The sequence below is a fragment of the Physella acuta genome, unplaced genomic scaffold (genome assembly GCF_028476545.2).
Source record: "Physella acuta isolate Inbredline_101_S28 unplaced genomic scaffold, ASM2847654v3 ptg000622l, whole genome shotgun sequence".
Lineage (NCBI taxonomy): Eukaryota > Metazoa > Mollusca > Gastropoda > Physidae > Physella > Physella acuta.
In genome coordinates this window covers 638167-661301 of record NW_026732141.1, presented here as the reverse complement: position 1 = coordinate 661301, position 23135 = coordinate 638167, and the positions used below count along the sequence as shown (strand labels likewise).

The window sequence follows — 23135 nt, the reverse complement described above, 5'->3', positions numbered from 1 at the left end:
TCGAGTTGTTTCCAGTGGCGTAGCTAGGGGAGGGCGGGTGGGGCGGCCGCCCCGGGCGCCGATCCTAAGAGGGCGCGAAAATGGGTGGGAAAGAGTTTAAAAGGTTATTTAAGCTAGGATATTGAATTATACACAATCAAAGTTAAGAAAGTAAACTGCTACATGGCTTTACACACTAACTTAACTGATTCGAAATCACATGTATGGCTCCAAAATAAAAACCTTTACGGGACTGTTAAAAGTGCCACTAGCCTTTCCAAATGAGGGGGGGGGGGGGGCATTTTTAAAACCAGCTTGAATAACTATGTAGCCTAATATAGGGAGGGAAGGGGGGGGGATGTGATAGTTCGTCCCAGGCTCCTGAATGTATTGCCATAACGATGTATGTTTGTTTGGTTGCTTACTTCAAGTTCTCTATGCAGAAATGTTTCTTCCAGTTCACTAAATGGTTTTGTGATATCTTCTTTTTCTTCGTATATATATATATATATATATATATATATATATATATATATATATATATATATATATATATATATATATATATATATATATATATATATATATATATATATATATATATATATATACGGTTTCACATATTTAGACAGCATTGTTAATTATGTCAATTACTGACAATAAAACACGCATAACTAATGCCAAGCAAGATTTTTTGCCAAAAAAAAATGGGCTATCGTAGAACGAGACCGAATGCAGATCTTTTTTTCCAAAATAATGTCCTAATTGTTCTTTTGTATATCAATTAATGCAGGAAAGCAACCATCTCTTCCATCTACATATTGTATGCTTTGTATAGTAAGTAGGCCTACCCGGCCGTCTACCAATGCATGATAAATGGCAACCACTGGCCCTATACTATCTTTAATAATAGGTTTCTAGGAACTAGGAGACTTAGAAATTGAATCTTTCTGAATGAACTGAAGAAAGATGGCGCTGGATGTGCCATGTATTAAGGATGAGACCTGACAAAGTTACAGCAATGGCGCTCGATTGTCCACATCAAAGAGGACTATGAAGCTTGAGCAGAAACATCTGACAGGAGCAGAGAAAGTTGCAAAAGACTGGCTTTCTCTGGCGGCCCCATTTACCCTGGGCATCGACGGTAAAAGACGATGATGATGAATTTAGACAAGTTACTATACTTTTACCATTCTGATAAAAATCATGCAAAAATATATTTAAAAACATTTTTTCGGTACACCAAAAACCCAAGTTGGCCGTATTTGAAATAATATATCGATTCCTCATGTGTTGCATTTCGATGTTTTAATTGCAAAAAAAAAAAAAAATCAAACTTTTAAAAGTCTGACTACCATTGGAAACTTCTGGAATTCATCTCCTAAATTTTATTTCTGTCTCAGTTTAGCACAAAGTACGAACAATAACATTTTTTTGTTTTATTATTTGTATATTTTTACAAGCTATTATTGAACTTGCTTACCCTGTCTGTCTGTATGGGTGGAAACGGGAAAGCGTCTGGAGACGGTTGCTCGCTAAGTCACCCACTTACTTAACATTTGGATCCGCCTATGTATGTCAAGCCTACATAAAAAGATATTAATGGTAGTACGACACGTACCATGTATCGACCGGCTAGACCTTTGTAATACTTGCTCAAATTCGAAATGTTCTAGCTGTGGAATTTTAATTAACTACTCAGTAGTTTAATTAAATGTGTGGAATGTAGAATGCTCTATTCAATGTTATATCCTATATTACTTGTTACACAGAAGATTTATTAACTGTCATTTGCAAATGACGAAGTGGGCGGCCGTTTTAGGTAGGTTATAATGTGACGTAGTGAACGGCCATTATGCCAGGTTCACTAGTGACGTAGTAGATGACCGTCATTGTTAGTTTCAACAGTGACGTAGTAGATGGCCGATATTTCTAGTTTAAAAAGTGCCAAAATGGACGGTCTTCACAACTAGGTTCACTGTGTAGGATTAGTGGACGGCTATTACAGCTATTCTATCACGTGACCAAGTGGACGGCCGTTATAGCTATTTTAACAAGTGCCGTAATATATGACTGCTATACCTAGGTTATTAAGTAAATAAAGTCCAAACTATCCAAGAATTTAGAGAAGTATTAAACAAGTGATTTTGAGTTTTGTAATAATTAGTGTTGCTTGTAAATCATTCAAAAAAGAATTTGTTTTGACAGATGCGCAATAACAGTAAAACGTCCATTGTCCTAATAAATCATTATTTAATAAATTCCAGTGCAGTATTTTATCACATTTCAATATTTTTGTGCATTATCTCTGGTTGGCTTATAGCTACATTGCTAATGAGCAAGTGAGCATTAAATATAAACCAGTTTATTGTTAGAAAGAATGTTATGTTAAGGTGTTCCCTTTGAATCCAGTTTGTGATACTATGAAAAAACCTGTATTCCTGTGTAATTAAAGCAATAGGATTTATAGTCCTATATAGATTGAGCTTTACTTACAACAAAATGAGTTTCCTGTCTAAACCCTGTTTGATTAAACTACAGACGCAAATATTTTCCGGGGGAATAAAATATTCATACCTGATTCAACTGATTCACGAGCAAATACAAATACACACACACACACACACACACACTGCAATCACGCACCTACGCACTCAGACAGACTTCCAATCAAACAAAAGTACAAACGACCCCATTCCCCCTTGAGCTTTGCTAAGTTGTAGATCGATGCCAATGGATAAAAAAAAAAACGGTGCGCTATTTGGGAAAACCTCTAAAAGTCGTTTAAAACGAGAGACCAGCTTTTACTATATTTTCTTTGTATTTATATGAACAAGTGAGCGAAAATTTAAAAAAAAAGATTTTAGGGTAGTTACCCACATCAAGCTAATATGTTGCATGCTTCTCGAAAAATGTCTGCCCCGATGCCTTATTTTCTTATACAAACATAACGATTGTTTGTGAAAAAAGTAAACAGTCGAAGTCATTTGGTCTATGTAGAAGGGAGGTAACTTTCTAAAGTAATAATTTCACGATCAATTTTATACTATTTTAAAAAAACAAAAAAACAACAACACATTTGGCATTTGTTTGAGTAACAATTTCACAATACATTGAAGTATGTATCCAAACAAAATTGTTGAACTCAACTTAAAATATTAATGTAATATAATTTTATAGTCTCTGTAGTTCTAATTATATTGCGAGTAATACGTTTGGGAATATTTTACCATTATATTTTAGAAAATGGAATTACTATTCAAACTTAAGCACTCCACAGACTTAAGCTAATCACAAATTAATTAATCAGCCAAATTCTGATACGTTTTTTGAAAACAGAGTTTCAATGGATGCGGCATCATACACTAGGATGACGATTAAAATTTTAAACTTCATTACTGTTCAAGATGACTTAAAAAATTAAAAACTACATTTATTTACCTTTAATTTGATACCAATTTTTTTGTTGATGTTTTTAAATGGCTACGAACATATGACTGATTTTCAGTGATACGGTGAGTTAGTTTTTTAAGGAGTGTTGTTGTGACGCGATTGACAGTTCACTGCCCTTCAGCAGAAATGTGTCGTCTGCTAGATTTCTCACCATTCAAATAGGCCTACACGGCGTGCAAAATGGGCGGCCTTCTTAGTTAGCTGTTGTCTCGATCAAGTAATTACTTTCTCGTATATACGAAGTATACAAAAAGTAATGTAATTGTGCAAAAAATAAATAAATCGAGATTTTTGCAACATTACAACTTTTACAGCTTCCTGAGTCGGAAAAAAAGTTTTGCAATCTTGTCCGAATGTCTGTGTGTGTATCTGTGTGTGTCTGTGTTTGTGTAAACACGATAATTTGACTACCATTACAGCTATGTTGCTGAAATTTTATATATAAGTATTATATCAAAATCCTAGATACGTATCAACTTTTGAGCGATTTCCAATATCCAGAAATGGAACTTTTTCTACTTTGAATTTTTCAAAAGCCTATAACTTGAGTACTATTTCAAATAGATAAATAAAAGTTCACATGTAAGTAAAAGATCTAATTCTCTGCCTTCTGTCAAATTTTGAGTAATTTCCGTTTACCGCTATTTCCGATTTCTCAAAAAACGCATGAGAATTTATAAAGTACTAATAATATTCCGCTGTATAATGCACATTTTATTTGGCGTTCACTTGGTGTGCAATTCTTTTTTCAACGCGATTCTATTCTATTTTAAAAATTTAAAGTATTTAAAATGGATTAAAAATCACATAAATATCCCGAACTGCCATCCCCTGTTGTTTCATATAAGAATATTTCAGAAAATTTAGGTGAATTGTTAAAATTAGATCGATATAGTTGAATAATACGCAAAAATACGATTATTAGTAGGCCTATATTTTTCTGAAATGACCATCAAACATTGTTAAAAAAAACAGAACCAGGATATCGTTTTCGGCAGCCATCATTACCATGACGATGGTTAAAAAAAAAGTAGGTCAAGCGACAACCTATCTTAAAGATGTGTGTGTGTGTGTGTGTGTGTGTGTGTGTGTGTAATGAGTTGAAATGAATAAATTTCGTAGCCTGGGTTGACAGTATTAATTTAGGTTATAGTTTTAAAATGTTCCATGAACTTGCATCTTGCCTGGAATTTTACATCTTGATTGATATTCCAATTATACCCATTACATGATTAATTAAGTCGTAATGAGTAACATATATTTCCTTTTTAGAAATACAAGAAGACCCTTTGCGAAAAGTAAAGGCTGACTGCACCAATTCAAGGCTGATGTACTATATTTCTCGATCTAAGTGCGAACTGGTTTTTGTTTTAAAACAGATAAAACAAAAAACTTCAAGGATAGAGTTCTGTAAACAAAGTTTATTCTTCTGGCCGGGCAGTACTGGACCTCTAACATGCAAGTCCAGAGATCGGCTCTCTGACGTAAGCCATTAATTCCACCCAGCTCCGAAGGGTACTCAGAATTTAGGTAAAGTAAAATGATCTCGGCATAATACAGGCCTACCATTCCTTGAAAAACAATGGGCACAGATACAGATACTATACACCCGCTTCCCCGTTGACTGTCGTGTCAGAAATGGACGTATGAAGGATTTTTAATTTCATTGAATTTGCATTTTTTTTTCAGTTTTAAATAAAATCTGCAAGTGCCAAAAACACAGCTAGTCCAATACCAACATTGTTTAGGGTTGAAAAAAAAAACTTAATATCAACGACATTTTGTTTTGCTTCGGGTAAGTTTAACCATATTACCTAACCATCGTCTTGAAAAAAAATGGTTAAATGGACCTGATCAACGCAATAAGAGGATCGTAAATTCGTTTTTTTTTCTTTATTTAACAAAATAAAACATTGCTTTCCTTTCTTTCCACAAACATGCACTGCACAATGAGTGACATGGTCAACCAAGTACAGGTATCTAGCTAATGTTGTAAACTACAGTTGAAGCCGCTTGGTAGTGTGTCAGTCAGCCATCAGTACAGACATTTAAACTTCATCAGCATTATGCAATTAGGAACAGCGTTTTGCAATGCTTGTTTCTTTGTCTCCTTTTTGTTTAATTAATAAAATTACGCCGTGATTATACCGAGAAATTAAATACCGTTTCTTCTACAAACAGATGACTATTTTTCTCAGGTCTCATTTAAGTATTTTACGACTCCTAAAAGTTATTTGTGGTGTTGTTTGTGCCTAAAAAGATTATAGTTATAAAAAATGTGGTTATTGTATTCAATGTATCAACTGCATTAAAATGTTAATGCAAACATGTTTTGCAAAATTACCGAAATTGTCATTGAAAAATAAAGCCACGTCATTATTGGGTTACTAAGTTTATATCTAAATTGTTGAATGTTGAGCAAATTTCAATCTATGCCATTTGTTTTCTATTTCTATTAAAAATTGTTACTTTGGCCCGATCATCTCGAAAAACTGTCGTGGCTAGGTTGTTTTTGTATTTCTAAAAATTTCTTCAAAGTTTACACATTGTTTTCGTTGACTTACTCACTACTGCTCACATTTGCCTACACAAGGTCCACTCGTTAGTTAAATATAGCAACCACACCAAAAATGTTTGTAGACAAAACAGATTCAAGCAAACAGTGAGTCATTTCACAATGTTTTTATTCTAAGAGAACCTTTTGAAAAAATATTGCACATCTCTCATGTTATACAATCAAATCGACAAATATTTTCCTGCTGTTCTGTTGTTACAAGTTGCATCTGTTTAAAAAATATATACACGTTCTCGCAAATACATGTACACGATGTTTAGAGTTAGATTGCCTTCATGCGTACATTTTCACTTCTGTAAAACTTTTCTTTAGATAAAATATAAGTCAATTTGATTGACAAAACTCGTGAAAAAATATAAGTATGTACACTTCTCTTTTTAATTTAAAATATAGAATTTTTATCATTATCTGGTTGTTGTACGAAAATAAAATTTGTAGTTTGAGCATGCGTCGTGTGTCGTGTTTCGTTCGGACTGATTGGTTTGTAATAAGTTGTTCTAAGCCTAATTTAGGCTGTTAGGGTTGTACAAATCTGGCAGGTTACGGCTTGCAAACCTTGCAGGCAAGACGACATTTTTCTTTCATGTAGGCAGGGTTGGAGACACACTGGTTCCTGTTGGCCCACTCCTGGCATCTTGGGTTCTCGTCCTTGCACTCTCTCTCCTCGCTCTCGTCGGGCATGTCACCCAGACAGAGACCGTTCTCTTCGGTCTGACCTTTCCTGCAGGGAGACTTGCAGGACTTCTGGTAAGGTCTTTGCCTGTTCCAGTTGCCCATGGGGGTGTAGAAGCAAACCAACCACCAGGCGTTTTGGTAGGCGTTTCTCAGGTTGGGACATCTGGTTGACCAGCAGCCGACCTTCTGGGTCTTGTCCCACACCAGCTGAAAATGTCAAGTGGCATTTTTTCAGTCACGATACCAATTATTAATCAATATGTTTTTGTTTTAATTAAAAGATAACTAGCTTTAAAAGCATAGAGAAATTTAGCAATACAGAGATCTAAAAAATATTGCCTTACATTCTAAAAGTCACTCGAAGCCAGAAAATTAAAAACCAATACTTAGCCGCCAAGGAAATAATTCGGGTAATTATTTAGAAAATCCCTAGCCCCATGTTGACAACGCCCTGTCTTAGCCCCATGTTGACAACGCCCTGTCTTAACCCCATGTTGACAACGCCCTGTCTTAACCCCATGTTGACAAAGCCCTGTCTTAGCCCCATGTTGACAACGTCCTGTCTGAGCCCCATGTTGACAACGCCCTGTCTTAACCCCATGTTGACAACGCCCTGTTTTAACCCCATGTTGACAAAGCCCTGTCTTAGCCCCATGTTGACAACGTCCTGTCTGAGCCCCATGTTGACAACGCCCTGTCTTAGCCCCATGCTGACAACGCCCTGTCTTAGCCCCATGTTGACAACGCCCTGTCTTAGCCCCATGTTGACAACGCCCTGTCTTAGCCCCATGCTGACAACGCCCTGTCTTAGCCCCATGCTGACAACGCCCTGTCTTAACCCCATGTTGACAACGCCCTGTCTTAGCCCCATGTTGACAACGCCCTGTCTTAACCCCATGTTGACAACGCCCTGTCTTAACCCCATGTTGACAACGCCCTGTCTTAACCCCATGTTGACAAAGCCCTGTCTTAGCCCCATGTTGAAAACGCCCTGTCTTAGCCCCATGTTGACAACGCCCTGTCTTAGACCCATGCTGACAACGCCCTGTCTTAACCCCATGTTGACAACGCCCTGTCTTAGATCCACCTTGACCAGCCCTACTTAGACCAGAACCTCCCTACCTTGACAGCCCCCTCCCCACTTTGACCCCCACTACCTACATTAACCAATCCCTCCCCACTTTGACCCCACCTTCCCACCTTGCCCCCCCCTTCCTACCTGTGTGTAATGACAGGACATAGAACACGAGTCCTGGCCGTAACTGTACAAATTCTTCTCGTCAAACCAGGCAGTGAACCCGCCCAGGATCAATTCCTTCTCAGGCTGCTCCATTGAGTTCCAGGCCAAGTTCTCTCCCCTCCCAGGCAGAGACTCGTGCTTGTAGACGCAGCCCTCGGCCCATCGTCTCGCCTGATTTTCCAGGTCCATGTCTGAAAAAAACGGGTCATTACATTTAAATATGCAGCACAAGAATTTTACTGGAGCTCTCTCAGTAACTTTTTGGACTAATTTTTTCAGATCTTTAACTGGTAATCTCCCAGAAAGTTTGGTATCATTTTTTTTTGTCAGAGGAGACGCTAATTATATTTTTCGTCAATAATCCATTTTTTTTTAAATAGAGAGATTCGGATTATTAACTGTTCTAAAACAACAAGTGCTGAATCCATTAATGTAGCTTAATCTCCCCTTATTTGTAGCCTCCCTTTGTTGTTTATGACGTACCGTAGATGAGCTTGTTGATCTGGCAACCTCCCTCCTTCCTCCTCTTGTCGTTGTGAAGTTCAAGGACGTAGTCACGCATCTCTTGGTTCCAGTTGGAGACCAGCGCCAGAGAGGCGACAAAAATGGCGGAAAAACACGTCACAAGCAGAAGACAATTCATGGTTATGGTTTAGTTCCCTGAAAATCGTTAAAAAAAAACTGAAATTAAATGTTTTCTTTGTAAATAATTTTAATGGCTGAAATCATGACATTTTCGATTTTAGTGCTAAAATTATAATGTCGATTCTGAGGTGTCAGGAAAATATTTGCAGGAGTTTTCAATTAAATCAGTTTATATATTTTTATCACAAGTATTGCTCTTTTTTTAAAAAAAAACAAGTCTAACGCTTCAATACTATTACGGTTGGCCTAGAAAACACTTCCTAATTGCTAACTAATTATGCAGATTGCAGTACTACGCCATTTGTTTCACTTGACTATTTCTATAAATAAATCTCGCCGAAAAACAAATTACGTGCTGACAGTGGCGTAGCGAGGTCGGGTGTCACCCGGTGCGGCACTTAATGGTGTCACCCCCCAGAGGCATAGAGACCCTTCCCAGGGACAAACTTTCAAATTTTCGATTTGCACCCCCCCCCCTCAAACTTTCGATTTGCACCCCCCCCCTCAAGTTTTCGATTTGCACCCCCCCCCTCAAACTTTCGATTTGCACCCCCCCTCGAGTTTTTCTCTATATATTTTGCTATTTTTTGCCTTGGTGTCACCCCCCTAAATGGTGTCACCCGGTGCGGTCCGCACCCCCCGCCCCCCCCTCGCTACGCCCCTGCGTGCTGAAAATGGTTTTGTGAAGCCTCGAATCTTGTGAATGGTTTCAGCTAATGAAATCTACCTCTCTGATTAAACTATATGAAAAGTAAACATACTTGGAATAATTTGTTGTCTATTTTGATGGTTGAGTATTAGCAAGAAAGGGTTTATGGACTGTAATGTCCACGAAATAGCAACATAATTTTTGCCTAAAGAGAGTTTAAAAATGAGCAGAACATCGTCCAGCCATGCAAGACTTTTTAAACGGAACTAAACACATCTTTTTAAAACATTGTCTATAGAGGCTGGTCATGATGTTAACCTTTCGACACAATGACAGCTCAGCATTAAAAACTCGGGTCTGTGCAGTTCTAAGGTAGACATACACGAGACTGATATACATAATGACTTACCTGGGAGTTGAAGGTACCAGATCAAAGTCTACTGGAGCTACGATTTCCTGATCAGAACCCACTGGCTTATATAATCCCGCAGATCTACGGCAATTATGGAGTTAGAAAACTTACCGAAATGTCAGTCGATAAAAGCTTCAATTATATATTCAAATGAAGTTGCGTGAAATTATGTACCATCTGGAAATTAGGGTGTATTCTAATTTATGTTGGAAGCTGGGGTGGTGAGAAAATTACTGAGGGGGAGGGGTGGGTGGGGAGGACGGAGCTGAAACTGTTGGCTGAAGATCAAGGGTCGCCCACTTCCACAGTCAACATAATGTTACGTCAGAGCATGCCATGTGATTTCAATCTTTGTGGGTTGAGTTCAGAGGAAAACTTTCAATATGTCTGCCCTAGAACTTCTTCAGTGGTTCGTCAGAATGCAATGTAGAAAACATGATTTAAATAATAATCATACATGATAATTATTATTATATACATATTGTTTATTTTTTACAATTATTTTGGTTCAGTAAGACAAAGTGCCTTTGCAGACTTGGCTGCCCATAAAGCAGATAAAGTAGAGTTCTACCTTTATTTATGTCGTTATATTTTGGGGATGTGTGATCAGCCAATTCGTTGATTATTTACGGACTTTAGCCAGGTACTCATTCGAGCTGGGTGAACTCAGTGATCGTGTTAAGCTCCAATACACAATTCAGTACAGCACCTTTTCAAAACTAAGAAGACACAGTAACAGATCATAGTGACATATGGTAGGTTTGTGACTTACGGTAGGTTTATGACTTAAATTTATAGGGTATTTGTGACTTTAATTTACTGTACGTTTGTGACTTACGGTAGGTTTATGACTTAATGTAGGTTTCTGACTGACTGTAGGTTTGTGACTTAAGTTTACAGTGTTTGTGACTTATGTTTACTACTAGTCCACTGTCAACATACAGAGTATATTTTAAAAATTATGTTTGTGCTTTTGATATTTTCCAATAATTGAAAGCCTCCTCTTCCAACCCACCCCAGTCTACATGTCTGACAGCTTAAGAAAAATATAAATCTGGAGTCATGACTAGCCCCCAACCCATTTCCCTCGAGCTTCACGGAGATTTTTCAGTCAACTTAAGGACAACTAAGTCATGTTTTTTCTATACAATAAATGACGAAAAGTTCTACGTATGAGGCGGTTGCTGGGTACAATTTGCATCCCATTGCAGGAAATTACCGAATTGCGCAGAAATGGCAAAACCACTGCCCTTTGATCCCGCTTGTTTATTAGCATGACCTTCATTTCATGGTCTTGAAAATTAGACTTTGAGATTAGCTCAGTGATTATGACATGAATTAATAACAGGCGGTAATTGGATTAGTAATTTACAGTCTATGAAGGTCAATGTCAAAACCATACTTGATTATGTATGGATGTAGGGTGGGGGTGTCGGAACGGGGTTAATTTGTGGTGAGGGAAAAATGGGAAATGATGTGGGGGATGGGTGTAGTGGATGGAAGATGGGGAGATCTGGGATGTGTGGGAGATGTAGGGAATACTGTGGGATATTAAAAGGGATTCATCTTCACAAATACAACATTTTTGCTCTTACACGTTGACTCTAACTGGTCTATACAAATTTGACCATCGTATGTCCATACAGATTTGTCCACAACATTTCTATACACACTTGGCCACAACATTCTATACACATTTGGCGACAACATTTTATACACATTTGGCCAACAAATTTCTATACTCATTTGGCCACCACATTTCTATACACATTTGGCCACCCCATGTCTATACACATTTGATCAACAAAGCATTGAACCAATACAAATGTTTATTCATAATCTCAATGTTTTATTTTCTCGAAATTTTTAAAAGTTTAAGATCTATGACGAAATGTTGCCACCGGACTCTAACAAGTTTTAAAATAGTAACATCTATTACATCAAATAGACAAAACAGCCTATTTGTTTATTGTTGATCTTGTTTTGTTTTTTTAAATACTAATTTTACATAATTTTTCTTTAAGAAAAAAAAACAACCTTTAGATTTAAAAGAGTTTTTTTTTTAAATGTAGGCTACTTCTGACAGTAGTTACAAGTTTTAGGACAATATTCGCCCATGATGTCTTTACGCGACTCACATTTGTCTTTAAATTTCTCGCAACCGTACAGGTCAACGCATGGCTCCCCCACCTCGCACAGTTCGCATGTTTTTTTACAATTACTTTTCACGTTGACGTCTGTGCCACAACGACCGGATTTTTGATACATCAAACAAATATTGTCAACGCATCCAGGATGCTCGCCCTTGTCTTGTTTGTTGTCGCCCTTGTCGTGTTGGTTGTCGCCCTTGTCTTGTTGGTTGTCGCCCTTGTCTAGCAGGTTGTTGTCCCTGTTCCCTTTGCCCTGTTTACTCTCAGCAGTGATGCCATCGAGGCAGAGACCGTTCTCTTCTGTCTGACCTTCTCTGCAGGGAGACGTACAGGACTTCTGGTAAGGCTGTACCCCGATCATGTTGCCCATGGGGGTGTAGAAGCAGACCAACCACCAGGCGTTTTCGTAGGCGTTTCTCAGGTTGAGACATCTGGTTGACCAGCAGCCGACCTTCTGGGTCTCGTCCCACACCAGCTGAAAATGTCAAGTCTCGTTGGTTCACGGTAGTGTTAGGTCGGCTTAGTCGCACTTACAAAGTTTTATATAATGATATCCTTCTAAATAATTACAAACATCTACTCACAAACGTTAAGATCGGCCAACACTAAAGACAATCCCCTACCATAACTTGACCCATTCCTTGCCAGACTTAAGTCACGCTATCACCAAACCTTGACTCACCTTACATACCGACCCAACTTTGACAACCCACCTTGACCAACCCCACCCTTACCAGCGCCTCCCCACCTTGACCCTCCTCTCCCTACCTGTGTGTAGTGACAGGACATAGAACACGAGTCCTGGCCGTAACTGTACAAATTCTTCTCGTCAAACCAGGCAGTGAACCCGCCCAGGATCAATTCCTTCTCAGGCTGCTCCATAGAGTTCCAGGCCAAGTTCTCTCCCCTCCCAGGCAGAGACTCGTGCTTGTAGACGCAGCCCTCGGCCCACCGTCTCGTCTGGTTCTCCAGGTCCATGTCTAGAGAGGTAGTGACCGGGTATCAGGGGGACTTAACACGCAGTTTACAAGATAGATGGTGACGAATTTATAATAGTAAAAACTATAGTATATTTAATGGTAATCATAAATAGTTGTTGTACTATTAATATGATGAGAAAAGAAATGTTGCCCTCGCGTTACATGGCACCATTTTGTTCGCTTTACATGGCACCATTTTGTTTGCTTTACTTGGCAATATTTTGTTCGCTTTACTTGGCAATATTTTGTTCACCATATATGACACCATGAAAGTTTAAATATTGACAGAGCATTTGAAGTGGATAATAATTGAGTTGCAAGATTTGCAACACACCTACAGATGAACAAACAAACATACATACATTGTTAAATTAATAAAAAATTAAAAGATATAAACGCGTCACTCTCCCGAATATAGTTCTAGGGGGAGCTACTCCTACCCACCCATCGTTTCAATACAAATGACCCAAATGTAAATAAACGTAATTTTCATCCATACATAACATCTGTAAGTAAGCCACTTCACACACAGGTTCCTTGATTGTCACAGCAGTGACCCCCCTCCCCCTCCCCCTAGTCTTGTGTTGTCACCACCTGTTGTTGCCCCAGCAACATGTACACTAGTCGTAAGAAGATGACACCTTAGTCGCTGATGTAACCAAACAGTGTAGCTGAGCTTTTCGACACCAGAGTAGCCTCCCTTTGTTGTGTATGACGTACCGTAGATGAGCTTGTTGATCTGGCAACCTCCCTCCTTCCTCCTCTTGTCGTTGTGAAGTTCAAGGACGTAGTCACGCATCTCTTGGTTCCAGTTGGAGACCAGCGCCAGAGAGGCGACACAAATGGCGAAAAAACACGTCACAAGCAGAAGACAATTCATGGTTCTGGTTTGGTTAAAACAGTCTGGAGATTTACAAATTGGTTTTTTTAAGAATTTAACGTTGTTTTGGGCCGAATATATTTGATTTTTCGACTAAATATTTAACACATGTGCGGACATTAATTTTCAAACCGTCACTGTAGATAAAAAAAACGCGGGAGTGATCTCCCCTAAACTTTCTTGAATATTCGTATGTAACACATTAACTTGAGTACCGATACAGCTAGGTAGATAAAATTTCATATACACGAATTATATCAAATTTGTAGTTCTGTATGACGTCATTGATACTAGAGTAAACATTGAATTAAAAAGCCAATGCCGAAAAAAATACACAATAATGACGTCATAGATAATTGATAATTAAAACACTGGTAATAACGCCTAATTCATTTATTCAATCTTAAAAGAGGAGTGCGTGCAGAGTTTCTTTCAGGCATCTCTAATGGTAGGGGCAAAGGCCCCCCTCCCTCGGTAGAAAGTCTAAGCCCCCCCCCCCCCCCCAAAAGCGGCCAAATGTAGAAAACTGGTCTAGATTATAGAAGTAGGGTCTACTTTTAGTCTATATGATCTAAAAATGCGACGAAGTGTTTCTTTCAGACTTTTTTCATCCCGTAAGGGGGGTTGGGAAGATGGACTGAATTTTCCGGGTAAGGGGGCGTACACACACTGGTAAAAATATATTTTCTATATACATTATATGTCCTTATAGGGGGTGGCAGACTTTCTTAGATTTTTTCTTAGGGGGGCTCTGCCCCCCCCCCCACCCCCGCTCTCCCAAAGAGCTGCCTAAAAAAAACTCTAAATGGGGACTACTCAAGCTTGAGATTAGGTTCAAGGTTTAGGGGTTAGGGTTAGGTTCAAGGTTTAGGGGTATGACTATGACTATATTTAGTATGAATGTGCAATAACTAAGTGCCGATTCTGGATAAAATAATATTTTTCGTTTCCAGTTAAATTTGAAGTTGAGGTGATGATTTTTGTTTTGGTGTAGAGAAAAACAACAACACCATCAACCAAGCGCCCGTTGCATTTCTCCCACAACGGGCCATTTATCTCGTATAAGAATATTCGACAAAGTTCAGGGGAGATCACTCCCGTTTTTCTTTTTTTATTATAATGAATTTGAATTCGCTATTGGTTTTCTATAAAGCATTCTACCGTTGCTGATATATATCCCAACATCTTGGTCGGTACCATTATCATAAGATAATTCATTTATGCAAAAACTAATAATTTTTTGGAAGGTGCGCTTTTTTTATTTATACGACAATAAAAGATAAAAGTCGGATACGGTTTGAAACCATTCATCGGAATACTCTCAAGAAGGGAGGGTGCGACTTTTGTCAATACACGGCTATCTTAGACCTTGTTATCAGTAATAGTATTACTATATTCAGCAGTAAAACTGCAACAGGCGCAGCCGCCAGCGCAGGAGATTTAGTGACTTAACGAGCCTCGGGCTCCACAGTGAGCATTATGGCAACTAAGTTAGTTTTAAAATAAGGCTATACACCAAAGACACGATGGACAACAATAATCGTTAACTATATCGAATCAGGCGCGTCTTCGGGCGCTCCGGCAGGGAGGCGAATAGCGCTCCGGGCTCACCAGTGAGCTCAATAGCGCCTATGTTTGTTTTAAAGAGTGCGATAGGCTATGGGTACAGTCAGTGCTTTCTTTTATTAAAAAATGTGTCTTTACTCGGAGATAGATTGCCCAGCTTTTAACTACCATTTCGCACCTCGATGCAATCATACTGCGCGAAATTTTTAAAAAATCAATTTTAGCAAATTAATTATATAATAAATTATTATTAATAATAATAATAATAATAATAATAATAATAATAATAATAATAATAATAATAATAGTAATAATAATAATAATCATAATAATAATAATAATAATAATAATAATAATAATAATCATAATAATAATAATAATAATAATCATAATAATAATAATAATAATAATAAACGTTAAAATACAAGTATAACTTACAAATGTCCTTAATGTAACATAAAACTTACAAATGCGCTACATGAAACATATAACTTACAAATGTCCTTAATGTAACATAAAACAAATGTCCGTAAGGAATAGATAAAACCTACAGCTTCAGTATGCCAATAATACCACATATAGACCATACAGTTTTAGAAAAATACAATAGTCTGCCTACCATACATAAAATATTCACCTGAGAAATGCCCTATGATACGACACACGAGACGAACCATTAAGCTACCAACTCACCAGTCAACAATGTAGCTACAATCTGAGCCAGCTGAAAAGTGCCGTAACATCACGACAACCGTGGTTATCTCCCTCCCACATGACAGATGTCTAACCAGGCGGAACGGCTAGATTGGGCGACTGACAACTGAGCGAATATTTGTTGCGCCGGGGATGGGCGATTATACATTAGGAAACTAAAGTTGTTTTCTTAGATTCGGTAATGTGATCGGTGCTTTCGTTATCAGTCACCAAAACACTAAAGCAGCAGGGTACAGAGGCTGAAGCAAAAAAATAATAAATAAACAACCAATCACCTGTAACTATAAAACACTTGCCAACCGGGTCTCAAAGACAGACAGAAATAAATAACTAAAATTAATTAAATTATTATAAATTAATAAATTATCAAACAAATAAGAAAGGAACATATAAATAAATTAATTATTCAATAAAATAAAAAAAATAAATGAAATAAATAAAATAAATAAAATAAATAAAAAAAATAAAATCAATAAAATAAATAAATAAAATAAAATAAATAAAGTAAATAAAATAAATAAAATAAATAGAATAAATAGAATAAATAGAATAAATAGAATAAATAGAATAAATAGAATAAAAAGAATAAAAAGAATAAATAGAATAAATAGAATAAATAGAATAAATAGAATAAATAGAATAAATAGAATAAATAGAATAAATAGAATAAATAGAATAAATAGAATAAAATAAAATAAAATAAAATAAAATAAAATAAAATAAAATAAAATAAAATAAAATAAAATAAAATAAAATAAAATAAAATAAAATAAATTAAATAAATTAAATAAATAAAATTAAATAAATAAAATTAAATAAATAAAATTAAATAAATAAAATTAAATTAATTTAATTAATTAAATAAATAATATAAATTAAATAAATTAAATAAATTAAATAAATTAAATAAATTAAATAAATTAAATAAATGAATATTTGAAAAATGAATTTAAAAACATGAATGAATAAACGAAAAAATGAATAAACGAATTAATGAGTAAATGAATAAACAAATCAATAAACCAATAAAAGAGCAAATAAATAAATCAGTAAATAGGTAAATAACTATATAAATAAATACATATATAAAGGAAATAAAAAAGACTAGTATATATATATATATATATATATATATATATATATATATATATATATATATATATATATATATATATATATATATATATATATATGTTTATAATATGTTGATAACCATAAATAAATACGTATAAAAGCGTTTAATTTATTTTCCATCTGCCTACCATCATACAGATTGTGTATGACATATAAAATATTTATTGAATAGGCACATCACAGAATTATACAATAAAAATAAAGATCCTTTGAATGTTCTATGGATAAAATAATCCCGAAGCATCAAACGACAGAGATGAAATGATTGATATTTTGTCTGATTGGCACACAACAAAACTCTACAACTAATTGTGTACTTGTGATGTTCCGTTCTACATCAAACATTATTTACTTCATGCATTAATTAAACGACTGAGTCAGAACATCCACGGTGTGTGATGTATTGATCCACAAATTATCTGTTGGGAACATCCACATTGTGTGTTGTAATGATCCACCAATGGACGTTAGGGAACATCCACATTGTGTTGTGTAATGATCCACCAATGGACGTTAGGGAACATCCACATTGTGTGGTGTAATGATCCACCAATGGACGTTAGGGAACATCCACATTGTGCGGTGTAATGATTGACCAATGGACGTTAGGGAACATCCACATTGTGTCGTGTAATGATTGACCAATGGACGTTAGGGAACACCCACATAGTAGGTAGATATATCACTTGTGCCCAAAATGATTCGAGCATCAACATCACTGTGTTCCAGGAACAACACTATTAAAATGTGGTTTTCACACAAACAGAAGAATAAAACAAGGTAATTAAAAAGTCTAGTGACAATTTTAGCGCAATTTCCTTACGTTATCTAAAAATAGCGGTAGAATTTCTTCTGGAGAGGGGGGGGGGCAGAGCCTGGATGCCTGGAAGAGACTCTGCTCTAGTTAACAACCCACGCTAGTTCTACCACTAGTTAGTTAACAACCCACGCTAGTTCTACCACTAGTTAGTTAACAACCCACGCTAGTTCTACCACTAGTTAGTTAACAACCCCTTTACAACATTTGTAAGAAATAACAAGAACGATCTGCCAGTTTCAATTGCAGTTTTTTAAAATTTATTTGTATTATTCATACAATTAATAACTGGTATTTATGTTTAATCTCAGATGAATTAATCTGAAGCATCAACATCAAACACGGCGAGCACCTGGATTTAACACACAAAGCAGGCACCTCGGCAGACTTTAGAGAGCTCGTCAAATGACTCCCCAGTACAATGTCCCTCTCTTGCCCGCTCCTCGCAAAATCCTTTGTCGTCCTTGCATGTGTCGTGAGCTTTGCCAATGGGCCAGTAGTAGCAGACCAACAACTATCGGCTGTATTGGCCGTTTTTAAGTTTGTTACATCTGGTTGACCAGCATCCCATCTGTCGCGTTACGTCCCATATACGCTAAAATAAAGGACCAATTATATCTTTAATAATCCGTGTATTGAGTACTGCATATATTGATCTATGCATGGATTGATTACTGTATGTATTGAACTCTACATGTATTGATCACTACATGTATTGATCACTGCATGTATTGATTTATGCATATATTGATCTATGCATGTATTAATATATGCATGTATATATAAATGCATTTATTGATCTATACATGTATTGATATATGTATGTATTGATATATGCACAGAAACACGACAACCCTACAGGTTGTACAACCCTACAAAAAGACAAACATAGAAACAGACAAACCTACATACAGACAACCCTAGACAGTACAACCCTAGAAACATCACAGCCCTTCACAGAAAACCCTAGAGACACCCCAAGCCCACATACAGCCGTGTATCGACAGTAATTCAAACAGTTGACCCCGTGTTGTGTAGAGCCACTGAACCAAGCACTGACGATGTTCTGTAGCCAGCTATGGCCGGGGTTCTCTGAGCTTGTTCTAGCCAAGTTGATGCCTCTCTTGGGTGCATAGTTATAGTAGTACTCGCAGCCCTCGGCCCATTTCTTCGCTTAAGTCTCGAGATTTGTGTCTAAAACAAGAAGGGTGGGGAGGTGGGGAGGTGGGGAGGTGAGAATGAATCATAAAGATTGGATGTGTTAGTAGACGGTTACAAAACAACCATCAGTTACCATGACAACGAGCCCTACCGTAAGTGAGGTTTATGAAACGGGAACCTGCGACTTCCTTTAGCTTGTTATTGTGAAGTTCAAGGACGTAGTCGCGCGCCTCTTGGTTCCAGCTCCACGCATGCGCCAGGGAAGCGAGAAAAACGGCGGGAAAACACGTCACAAGCAGTAGACAATGCATTTTTTAGAGGAAATTCACTGAAATTGTTTATTAGATAAAACGTGTTAACTTTAAAGATGTGATATTTTGGAAATGGTTTTGTATACTTGAGAATGTGACTTATGCTTCGTTGATATGAGATTGATTCGAGATTTGTTTCAATATTTGTCTCTTTCAGCAAATTTAGGCTACTCAGACAAACAAGATTCAGGCAAGTGTCTTTGGTTCGGCCCCCAGCTCCAATACAATAATGTTGCCTTATTATGGTCTACTAGCCGTCCCGGCCAGGCCCTGCACTGGCCTCTGTGAAAAACCTATCTGTAAAGGACCATGCCTTAAGTGTTTATTTAGCACCATATACCAGCATTGTCCGGGTTTATGAAATATACTACTTTTCCAATTAAATATCTATATGCAAACATGGATATCTGACGCACATGTTGTTAACCCGTAGATTAGAAAACCAGAGTAATAAAATGTTTTGACTAGAACTAACAAAATAAAACAGATATCACAGTAGGCAAATTATTTAAGAGAGACTAGATGGACTATTGTAGTTATACTGAGTGGATACAATGTAGTAAACTGTACGATAAACATGTAGCTTACACGTGTTTCAGTGGGCGAATTGTGTAAGCAGATGTATTGTAATGGGGGATAATGTACATATATGTAAGGTAATAGGGGATGTAAGTAGATTAATGTAATGGGGGATAATGTAAGTATATGTAAGGTAATGGGGATGTAAGTAGATGTAAGGTAATGGGGGGGATGTAAGCATATGTAAGGTAATGGGGGGTGTAAGTATACGTAAGGTAATGGGGAATAATGTAAATAGATGTATGGTAATGGAGGGATAATGTAAGTAAATGTAAGGTAAAGGGGTAATTATGTAGATATATGTAAGATAATGGAGGATAACGTAAGTAGATTTAAGGTAAAGGAAAATTATTTAAGTAGATGTAAGGTAAGCATATGTAAGGTAATACGACGTGGATCTTAGTTTACTCACGTGTAGTTCTCCAACAAGCAGTTCTGCATTGCCACGTTCCCAGATGTCAGATCACGTGAGATCCTGTTATAGAACATCTATCGCGACAGATGCGTGTCTAGCGGGATGGGCGTCTACCGGGCGATGACCAACTGAGCGACGGCTAGATGGGCGATGATCAACTGGGCGACACAACTAAATTTGTTTCATTAAACTGATTAATTTTCGTAGGGTAACTAGTCTACGTATTTAATTATAATTTCAGAAAGTTGATAGCTTTTTTTCGGTACAATAAATGGTCCATACGTAGTGATATTATTTTAATGGAGTCCCCCCCCCCCCCCCCCCAAGAAAGTCTACCCCCCCCCCCGCAACGAAATGGAATTCATATTGAAAATATTTACTTTTACCAGTGTCTGCCCCCCCCCCCCCCCAACAGGAAAATGTAGCCCCCCCCCCCCCCCCCCCACCACCCCGAAAATATCAAGTTCCTTCCAGATGAAAAAGTCTGGATAACACACTTCCCGACAGAAAGTATATTGCAAGGATTAGTTGCAATCAGTGCTGACAAAAATGGCGAAACCTTTCGAACAAAAGAAACGGTACGTCAGTTTTTGTATTTTCTCGCTGTTGTTGTGCCTAAACTGTCGTAGTAGCTGTGTCGTGCAGCAGGTGTTACGTGTAATTAATTTATTTTTTCTAGGGTGCCGACTTACACATTCTGTTCATTATTAAACACATTTTGTTTTGATTGTATTAAAACACGTAAGCAACATAATAATATGTGTAGTTCATTCGGGTAAATTCTAGCCTGACACAATATGCCACATTGTAACAACGATGGTTTACCATTCAAGCTAGATGGGACCTTTACCTGTGAGAATGCTCAAAGAACTTGATAGTTTCACAACTTCTTTACTGTGCATTGTTCAATAAAATATTTCTTTCAATATTTCATCAATCAGCCATCCAATAAACTCCAATCTACTGCTACATGATTTCTTTACACACATTTTTGTATACGGTGCGTCATAAACGAACAGTATCGATAATAGGGGATTTTACGTTAGCTGTGTTAAAATTTATTTTATACGTATTATCAGTGGTGTATGCAGGTTTAGGGGGAGGGAGCGGCGATTTGATATATATATATATATATATATATATATATATATATATATATATATATATATATGTATATATATATAAATTCATTCAAAAAAAGTAGAGTTCACGTGATTGTTGACCTCAGCATATGTAGGGATAGTGTGCTCAGCACTATGTCAGCCGCCTTTACATAAGATTAACCCATTGCACTTCCGCCCCCCCCCCCCCCCCGGACGATATAGAAATGTATTTAATTGTATCTTTCTTATAATAAGCTGTATCTATCCTCCATCCCACGTCGGTAGTTTCACATCCCACTCCCCTGAACTGTGTGAAACAAACCCAGGTCAACCCTTTCCAAACATGATGGTTATTGATTGTTTTTTACTGTATTGGTTTTATGTACAGCCACAGACAGCTTCAAAGAACATTTTAAAGCTTTTTAAAAAATTATGCTTTTGTTCCTGTGTAACTAATTAATTGCGCTATGGATCGACCGCCTATGCGACAAATGCCCGAATGGACAATTGCCTGAATGCGACAAATGCCCGAATGGATGGATGGATGGATGGATGGATGGATGGATGGATGGATGGATGGATGGATGGATGGATGGATGGATGGATGGATGGATGGATGGATGGATGGATGGATGGATGGATGGATGGATGGATGGATGGATGGATGGATGGATGGATGGATGGATGGATGGATGGATGGATGGATGGATGGATGGATGGATGGATGGATGGATGGATGGATGGATGGATGGATGGATGGATGGATGGATGGATGGATGGATGGATGGATGGATGGATGGATGGATGGATGGATGGATGGATGGATGGATGGATGGATGGATGGATGGATGGATGGATGGATGGATGGATGGATGGATGGATGGATGGATGGATGGATGGATGGATGGATGGATGGATGGATGGATGGATGGATGGATGGATGGATGGATGGATGGATGGATGGATGGATGGATGGATGGATGGATGGATGGATGGATGGATGGATGGATGGATGGATGGATGGATGGATGGATGGATGGATGGATGGATGGATGGATGGATGGATGGATGGATGGATGGATGGATGGATGGATGGATGGATGGATGGATGGATGGATGGATGGATGGATGGATGGATGGATGGATGGATGGATGGATGGATGGATGGATGGATGGATGGATGGATGGATGGATGGATGGATGGATGGATGGATGGATGGATGGATGGATGGATGGATGGATGGATGGATGGATGGATGGATGGATGGATGGATGGATGGATGGATGGATGGATGGATGGATGGATGGATGGATGGATGGATGGATGGATGGATGGATGGATGGATGGATGGATGGATGGATGGATGGATGGATGGATGGATGGATGGATGGATGGATGGATGGATGGATGGATGGATGGATGGACGGATGGATGGACCGATGGATGGACGGATGGATGGATGGATGGATGGATGGATGGATGGATGGATGGATGGATGGATGGATGGATGGATGGATGGATGGATGGATGGATGGATGGATGGATGGATGGATGGATGGATGGATGGATGGATGGATGGATGGATGGATGGATGGATGGATGGATGGATGGATGGATGGATGGATGGATGGATGTGTGTCCGCAGCTTTAAGTCGTCTTTAAGTCGTATCTCCTCCTCAACGAAGCAATATCGAGG

At 37.7% G+C, this 23135-nt stretch overlaps 2 protein-coding genes across 2 annotated transcripts; both read right to left on the bottom strand.

Annotated features, from left to right (window-relative positions):
* Nucleotides 1-6099: 6099 nt before the first annotated feature.
* Nucleotides 6100-9673, bottom strand: LOC131948099 (uncharacterized). The gene is made up of 4 exons (XM_059309615.1): nt 9626-9673; nt 8406-8582; nt 7902-8113; nt 6100-6889 (listed from the first exon to the last, which is right to left on the bottom strand). Exons 2-4 carry the CDS (start codon nt 8563-8565, stop codon nt 6548-6550), a joined length of 714 nt encoding a protein of 237 aa, XP_059165598.1. The 5' UTR covers nt 8566-8582; nt 9626-9673; the 3' UTR covers nt 6100-6547.
* Nucleotides 9674-11507: 1834 nt separating this feature from the next.
* LOC131948098 (cysteine-rich secretory protein LCCL domain-containing 2-like) lies at nt 11508-15906 on the bottom strand. Its single transcript, XM_059309614.1, has 4 exons — nt 15898-15906; nt 13479-13661; nt 12547-12758; nt 11508-12253 (listed from the first exon to the last, which is right to left on the bottom strand). The coding sequence occupies exons 2-4, from the start codon at nt 13636-13638 to the stop codon at nt 11702-11704; spliced, it is 924 nt and encodes a 307-aa protein (XP_059165597.1). The 5' UTR covers nt 13639-13661; nt 15898-15906; the 3' UTR covers nt 11508-11701.
* Between the last annotated feature and the right edge of the window lie 7229 nt (nt 15907-23135).

Excerpts from the sequence above, each read along its gene's own strand:
- LOC131948099 (XM_059309615.1), bottom strand. The coding sequence starts at position 8,565 with ATGAATTGTCTTCTGCTTGTGACGTGTTTTTCCGCCATTTTTGTCGCC. Across the intron at positions 8,114-8,405 it reads GATCAACAAGCTCATCTACG|ACATGGACCTGGAAAATCAG; the intron begins GTACGTCATAAA and ends CGTTTTTTTCAG. Across the intron at positions 6,890-7,901 it reads TGTCCTGTCATTACACACAG|CTGGTGTGGGACAAGACCCA; the intron begins GTAGGAAGGGGG and ends TGACATTTTCAG.
- LOC131948098 (XM_059309614.1), bottom strand. The coding sequence starts at position 13,638 with ATGAATTGTCTTCTGCTTGTGACGTGTTTTTTCGCCATTTGTGTCGCC. Across the intron at positions 12,759-13,478 it reads GATCAACAAGCTCATCTACG|ACATGGACCTGGAGAACCAG; the intron begins GTACGTCATACA and ends CTACCTCTCTAG. Across the intron at positions 12,254-12,546 it reads TGTCCTGTCACTACACACAG|CTGGTGTGGGACGAGACCCA; the intron begins GTAGGGAGAGGA and ends TGACATTTTCAG.